At 49.4% G+C, this 7,986-nt stretch overlaps 1 protein-coding gene across 2 annotated transcripts in view; it reads left to right on the top strand.

Annotated features, from left to right (window-relative positions):
• Positions 1 to 862: 862 nt before the first annotated feature.
• Positions 863 to 7,986, top strand: part of LOC143651856 (uncharacterized) — a 30,652-nt gene continuing 23,528 nt past the window's right edge. For both annotated transcript variants that reach the window (XM_077122682.1, XM_077122683.1), the window contains exons 1-2: positions 863 to 1,464; positions 1,578 to 1,701. In XM_077122682.1, the coding sequence (XP_076978797.1) occupies positions 1,586 to 1,701 (116 nt within the window). In that variant the 5' untranslated portion in view covers positions 863 to 1,464; positions 1,578 to 1,585. The remainder of the gene's footprint in view (positions 1,465 to 1,577; positions 1,702 to 7,986) is intronic.

Raw genomic sequence — 7,986 nt, 5'->3', positions numbered from 1 at the left:
GAAAAACCTTACAAAGGGAAAACTAGAATAGACTTCATACAAGTATGCATCTGAACATCAGAATGAAATCTGCATTTAAAGAGGAAAGGAGAGACTGTGAGAAATGCTCACACAGGAGCAGGAGCCTGGAGCCTGGGCTGCTGCCAGGAGGCCCCACTCCTGCCTCCCCCTTCTCTGAGGGGCCACTAACACCTCCTTGTGGCTCTACCCTGAGGCTTAGTCGCATCAGGCCAGTCCCATAAGTGGCACTCAGCAAGGTCGTTATTATGAAAAAGCTGCGCAGCTGAAAACGAGAGAAATGTGCATGAATGCTTACAGTCCAGCTGAGCAGCCAGCATGCACTGGGGGATGGGGCGGAGAGCAGGGTGGCCCGCCATGAGAGAGGGACAGCCACCAGGGCATGTGTGGCCATGAGCTGTTGCCCAGCCTCCCGGTTTGTGGCACCAAGGGGTCGGGGTGAGGTGGATGGCCCAGGGCCCTGTGTCCAACACGCCGCGAGTGGGGGGGATGGCTCTGGAGACATTTTGGAAAGTGGTTTAGCAGGTCATTTGAAGGGCTATAGACATGCCCATTGCATCAGAGCTGGTCATTCTGATCGCCTCTCAGTATACCTATCGACACACGGGAGACGTGGCTCTGTACCATGGTAGCTCCTGCCACTACCACAAGAGAAGGAAAAGGGGGAACCAGAGCACCCCCATCAGGCAGCACCTCCCAAAGCTGTGCTTCAGTCACATCATGAAATGTTTTTCAACCATTAGAAGTGCTGTCTGATTACTGTATAATAGCAAGGAAAAGACTTCTGATATTCCTAAATGGAGGCATAGATATAAAAGTGATGCATAGTATGATTGCAGCTCTTTGGCATATACATTAAATACCAAGAAGTTTGGTGTTAGGGTGGCAAATTTAGGCATGTACGTGTGTGTGTCTATTTCTCAAATTTGCCCATTTTCTTTAATGGGACTGTGAAAAACCACCACAAGAAAACTACACCACACTCCGTTATTCCTTTAGTCCAATTTAGTAAAATCCATTCTGTTTAAGTAAGTAATTGTGGGCTGAAAATGAAAAGAACGTGGCTTTGATACTATTGGAAGCAAAATGAGGCTTTGTCTGTGGAAGCATTTCTAAGCAAGCCTGCCCACGAGGCATGCTTCGTCCCTTTCACTTTCAGTTCTGGGTGTGAGGCTTAAGTTTGCACAAAACCCTCTTGGATTCCCCTTCTTTTGATGTATCAAGAATGAAACCACCATGCTGCCAGTGCCGCATGCAAAATGCTCTTTTATGTAAAAATATTAAAACAGCTTTCAGAACTGGGCTCTGTGTTAGGTGACAGTAAGTCTTTATGATGATGAGCTCTGCGTTTTAAACAGAATGCCATGATGAAGAAGTCTTGATGGGAAGAGGGCCTGTTATTAAAACTCCTCCCATCTTTCTGCTTTCTTTAAGGAAGCTTTCATGGTATCCAATGTGTCCATTGTCTTACTTCCTTCCATCCTTTCTCCAGCACCCCTCTCCTCACTCCCATGGCTTTCTCTGCAGAGCCGTGGCCACCCATCTGCGCTTTCCCCTAGCAGGTGCCATGGCCAGCACTGAAGTGAAGATGAAACTACAGGAGTTTGTCCTAAATGAGAAGAAGGCTGTGGCCCACCGAAACCTGAACCACTGCATCTCCAGTGACCCTCGCTACTGGTATGGGTAAGTGGGGGGTATGGGGGGGTCCCAGGGACCCACACCTTCACCTGGTGATACAGGGTGGTGGGACTTCACGCTCCCTAAGGCATAAAAATCCAATGAAGGGGCCTCATGCTCAGCTGGCACTGCAGCTGTCCAGAAAAGGCAGGAGGCACGGTTTTAAGTCAAGGGAATGTGTGCTCTCGTGGTCGGTACCCAGCTCTCATGTTGGCCTCACCTGTTGTTTTTAGCCATAAGACAAGTAGCTTGAATTGAAACTGATCTAAATTGTCCATAAGCACCACCACCCCCATTTTCTGCCCAATGTTCTCCTGATGATTAAGCAAGTCGGTGAGCAGCTGTGGCACTTGGATGATTTTTATACTAAGAACTCCCTACTAGCCTCTGTAATTGATGGACTGCAAAAGAGTCTTGTCTGTGCTAAGAACAGAAGAAAGGTGATGCACCACTGCTCAGGTCCCAAGGCTTCAGGACTGATGCTTGTGTGCAGGAGGGTCTCCTTCCTCAAGAACTGCTGTTGCACACACGAGCTGGCCCTTAACAGAGTCAGAATGGAGCAGCAAGTCTAGGTGTATGGCTATGCCATGCTCACCCCAGGGCATGTACTGCCCATGGGTGTTTGTGGAATGTAACCAGTGACACAAAAACTCAGAAGAGACAAGGTGACAGTGGACCATGAAGAGCAGGCAGATGACAGCAGCAAACCAAAGACACACTCTGCGAAAACGCATGGATCCATTTGAAATGGCCAATGGCCAGCTGGAGCTGCTGTCCGTGCTAGTGATATTTCACATGGACTTCGGTGTGAAAAGCCCCTTGCCCCACCAGCTGGCAGGTGCAGCCAAGGGGTATAGCTCAGATGGGATCTATTCAGATGGTTCACCCGGGAAAGGGCAGGAGAGAAGGCAGGAGGAGCTTGTGCCTGGGAAGAAATGGAAGGCATCTGAGAAGTGGAGACCCTGTGCATCACAAGCAGGAGAGAGGCCCTCTCTGATCTTTCTTGGAGGGAGAATGGGAACTGTGAAGGGTGGCACCTTTAGAAGATTCCACTCACAGAGTGGGGAGGCCACAAATGCTTTCAAGAGAGGAGCAGCTCTTGGGAAGGCAGGACCCAGCAAGGGGCTGGAGGGCAGTAAGAAGACTGTGGGACTGGAAGAGATCAGGGGTTGCAGGGAGGTGCAACCTGGGTTGATCACATGGAGTGTCTTGGTTGAGGACAAGAGTGGTGTGGAGAAAGATTGGGGTAGTGTGTTCCAGGATATTCCATGATTGGACAGGGCTCAGGCATTGGGAGAAGTAGCTGGCAGTGATGGAGGCCAGTGTCCAGTGATGGAGTTAGATGGGACCAGCAGGCTAGTGGGTGTTAGTCCAGGGCATGGTGACCCGTGGTGAGAATCAGAGTCCAGCAGTGAGGGTGGCAGCAGCATTTGGTGAGAAGTTGGAAATAGGGGTGAGGTGTTCCAGAGGAGGATTCAGTAAGGGGCTCCCTGGTGAGCAGGCAAAAAGGGAAGGGGGCACTTCTGCTGTCATCTCCAGGCACTGCAGGTTGTTCAGGTGCCACGATGGCTCAGGGCCAAGGTCCCAGGTCTGGGAGGCTTGTCCTGGGTTGCAGGGCTTGGCAGGGAGTTTTCTTGTCTCAGAGTGATTTGGAATATGCAGGCCAGAGGGGGGAGAGCTTATTCTTGAGAAAGTCAGCCAAGGAACAGTTTTGTTGTTTTGTCACATTAGGAGCCTAAATCCAACATCACATGCGGCCTGACACAAAAGCTGTGTTGGGCAACTGGATGGAGCCTGGGTTCAGCCACCCAAATGGTTAACGGGGAATGAAGCAGGAACCTGAATGTAACTGCTAGGGTGCTCAGACTTTTAGAAGAAAACATAGGACTTGGGATAGGCAAAGATCTCTGTTTTTTTCCTGTTTTATTCTAGTAACATATATTCAACTTAAAATTTCCCCATTTCCTTTTTTAGCCATATTCAAATATCTAATCCAGTGTAATTATTTATGGTCACAATGTTTTGTTACCATCACCAACTATAAACCAAAAACTTGATAAATTAGGCTTTATACAAATTCAAAACTTCTGCTTTTTGAAAGATACATAAAACAATGAAAAGTCAAAGCATGGGCTGAAAAAAAATACTCATAATGCATATATCTGACAAAGCACCTGAATCCAAAATATATAAAGAGCTCTTACAACTCAATAATAAAAGGGCAAAAAAAAAAAAAAAAGGAAGAAAATCAGGCTACTGAAAAAAAAATAGGCAAAAAGATTTGAATAGTTTCTCACCAAATAAGAGATACGAATAAACACCAGAAATAAGCAATAAGCATGGGAAAAGATGCTTAGCCTCAGTAGTCATTGAGGAAATGCAAATTAAAACTATGAGACACTACTTTATACCCACAGGAGGGCTGAAAACAAAAGGACCAAGTGTTATAAAAGGTGGAGAGTGCCTGGACATCAATCATTGCTGGTGAGAATTTTAATGGGACATTTTGGCATTTTCTTATAAAGTTAAATATATGTCTGCCCTATGACCCAGCAGTTCTACTTCTAGAATTTACCCAAGAGAAATCAAAACATCATCCATATAACATTTTTACTCAAATATTCAGAACAGAACTCTTTACTCATAAGGGTCAAAAAGTGTAAATAACCCAGATGTCCATCAGTGGGGGGATGGTTAAATAAATTCTGGTGCATCCATACCATGGAACACAGCTCAGCAAGAAAAACCAATGACCCTTGCTACACGCTGAGACTCTTCCCTGTGCAGCAGTCGCAGGCCACGTGTGGTTTGGGCCCTTGCAATGGGGCTGGTCTGAGCGTAGATGTGCTGCAGGTGCGAGTTACACAGCAGGGGCCAGAGGCCTGGGATGGAAACAAACAAAAAGTATGTAGACTTTCTTGTGCAAATGATAATATTTTGTATATATTGGATTAAATAGAATAGTAAAAATAGTTTTACTTATTACCTTTTATTCTTTTTAATGTGGCTCCTAGGGAATTTAAAATCACTCATGTGGCCACTCGATATTTTTGCCACAGAGTGCTGGCAGAAGCGGTTACGGGTTTTATTTACTTAAGGCCACTTGGGTAAAACTGATATCATGGGAAAGGCCAGTTGTCGATAAAGTTTTGATGGTTGAATTTGTGTTTAGTTTTTTTCTGTGTTCCAACTAAGGTCCTGTTTAGAAAGAAAACAAAGCACTGCTTGTTTTCATGTCTTCATCACTGGACGAGGATGGCCTTTGAGATAAGGTGCCAGGTTCGTCCACAAGTTCCCTGGCAGGAGGTGCCGAGCTGCTTCACCACTGGCTTAAAATTCAGCATTTAAAATAGGGAAGATAATTCCTGGTGAGGGGGTGGAAGGATAGAGGGTGGGTGTGTGTGTGAGAGAGAGAGATAGGATTTTACTTTTGCTCAGATGTCTCCAGGGACAGCCCTGGGGTTGGTGTGACGAGAGCTCAGTCCTGCAGGTCAGTCTGAGGAAGAGTCTCCAGACTTGATGGGCTGAGACAGCTGTGCTGCCTGGGCTCTGTCTGGGGGCTTTGGCTCATTCTGTGATGGGAGCAGCTGCCCAGGCCTGGCACCCAGCATTTGCTCTGTTCTGCAGGAGGCTGTGGGCCCAGGAATGGCCAGGCCAGCTCAGCAGTGCAGAACTCCCTGCCAGGAGCCTCAGGTCAGGGTTGGACAAGACAGTGAGAATTTTGAACTGACAGCATCTAAGGAGATCAAAATGGGAAGAGAAGAGCTTGGAGGATCTGAAAAGAGCACCGCTTTTCCAACTGCCAGCTTGATAATAAGCGAAACCCCCTTGGAGTGTGTTGACAATAAGAATTATTATTCCTGATACCATTCTATATAAAAATAGTTATTTCTTATATTTTTAGATCACATGATAGACACACATGGGCCAATCCATATTTTCTTAGGAAGGAGAAGTAAATGCAAAAGGAGTGCCTGATTTTAACATGAAATTGAAGGAAAAGCTTGAAATGACTGAGGCTTGTCCCCATAGCATACAATCTGGATACAGGATTCAGTAGAAAAATCTTGTGGCACTCTGGGCCTCCACAACACTGTTTGAGACTGACTTCTAAGATGAGACTGCTTAGTGAGGGGGCTCTGCCCAAGGAGGGTGTGAGCAGCACACCCCTCACCTGTGTGCCTGGAAGTGGCCCCAGGGCTCCCAGGGTCGGCAGTGGCTGGGCCTGGCAGAGCTCAGAGCTCAGGCTCCCCAGCGGCCAGGCCACTGTCCTCAGATCTCCCCTGAACTAGCTTGTGCTCGAGTGTTTAACGATACACCCATTAGCACCTAGGAGCCTGCGTCCTTAATCCACATCACTGCAGGTACGTGGATGTGGTGTGCTGTGTACTCAAGTAAACAGTCTCATAAACTCCAAATAAGTAAGTTGGCAAGTTTGTCTCAAGTCCTTAAGCTGGTTATACAGCTCACAACCTTGCAGAAGCCATTAGGTCATCAGCGTGCCGAGCAGGCCTCTGCTGGCCAGCCCCCTGGAGGGCTTCCCTGATGGTCATCTGCCTCCCCTGACCCCACATCCCCAGGCCAGCCCCGCCTGCCTCCTCTGAGCATCCCGTAGCAGCTTGCAGCTGTCTGGCCCTTTGGGGTTTGAATGGTGCTGGGCTGCTGCTGAAGGACTTAGGTCTCCGGAATAAGCTCCCCGGGGCAGGGGCTGTTGGCTGTCACCTCCAGAAGAAGAGGAACCCTCCAGGGTGACGGTCTCCTGAGGGTGCGGTTGAAGACGCTGGGCGTCTGCTGCTGAAGAGAAGCCCCGTGTGCTGGCCCAGCTGTGGGCTCTGCCCTCAAGGAGAGCATTTCTTGCTTCCTCACACTTGCAGCCTCCCTGTCTCCCCCTGTTTTGCCCTGAGGATGGGCCATCTGAGACCGCTGGGTGCCCTGCCAGGGCCCTGCTGTCCCCAGCACCACTCAGCATGCAGCGTCAGTGGTGGTTTGCTTGCTTGTTTCCTTCTTTAGAGTTTGTTTTCTTTCACTGCACCTTTGCCTCTGGAGAAGAGGCACTTCCACTGGTGAGGAATTGAAGCGGGCCCACGTGTCAAGAAAGAAGTCTCTGTGTGGCCTCCAGCTCTGGCCCGAGGGGCGGTGCCTGGCCAGGGTGGCTGCTGTGGACTTCAGATGCTGTCCTTGCCCTTTTGCCTCTAGGAACACAGCACAACTCCCTCGAGCAGAGCTCCCCACCGCAGAGTGGGCTGTCGGCCACCTGCAGCCACCCAGTCCTGGGCATGTAGGATGCCGAAGATGACTTCCCTCTGAGGAAAACAGGCCACTGTCCAAGGTTTGCTGCCAGCCCTGGGCTCCGAACACCTTCTGACGGGTGTCCGGGCGGTCCCCAGCTGCAGCCTTTCTCCCGGGTTCCCTCGTGTCTTTGAACCATTTCCATTTCTCATTAGACCTTCATTTTGAAAGCATTCCCTTATGACTCAGACAAAAAGGAAATGGATGTTATGAATATATTCCTCCTTTGTATTTGGAAGCACAAACTCACTTATCTTTTTGATGACGTGTTTTACTTTGCTGCAGCCCGAAGCATCAGCTGGGTGGTCACAGCGGTAAAGCAGTTTTCCACTGCTGTGAGTCACGTTCTCTGCACATGAGGGTGTGTTTGGGCTTCGATGCTGACTGCTCAGATCCCTTGGCTGTGGGTGGGGGAGCTGTGCCCAGGGTGGGCAGAGAGCTGTGTGAGAAAGAAAGGCATCGTGTCTTCAGGCACCATCTCAGGTGGACCCAGAATTCTATGCAGCAGTTCTGTCACAGCTCAGTGGGAGAAGGGGGCTCAGGCATGAAGCTTCCAGAAGCAGGGACAGGGTTTCTGGTGCTGGGTCAGACAAGAAGAAAGCCTTGGAAATCGTGGACTTGGTCCGGCGGTAATGGTTTAAACAGAGCAGTGGCTTTTTAGAAGGCAGAATGCAAGAGGGTGGGGGCAGGTGCGGGAGAGGGTGTGCCCACCATGGTGCTGCCCCAGGGAGGATGTGAGGCCTGGGGCCATACCCGCTGGCTGCCACAAGTGGAAAAATGCCCTGGCCTCCAGGCACAGCAGGTGGGTCCGCAAGCAGCAGCCCGGTGGGGGCATCCTAGCAGCTTCCTTCCCGGGGCAGCACTTGGGAGCGATGTCTGTGGGCTCAGCTTCTTAGTAAACAAAGTCTATGTTCTGCGCAGGATTCTGGCTAAGTCTGGACAGAGTGCATTCATGCAATCCCAGACCAGCAGCGCTGCCCAAATGATGAGGCAGCGCACTAA

Source organism: Tamandua tetradactyla, chromosome 12, assembly GCF_023851605.1.
Source record: "Tamandua tetradactyla isolate mTamTet1 chromosome 12, mTamTet1.pri, whole genome shotgun sequence".
In the NCBI taxonomy this organism is placed as follows: Eukaryota; Metazoa; Chordata; class Mammalia; order Pilosa; family Myrmecophagidae; genus Tamandua; species Tamandua tetradactyla.
This window is presented reverse-complemented; position numbering and strand designations above follow the sequence as displayed.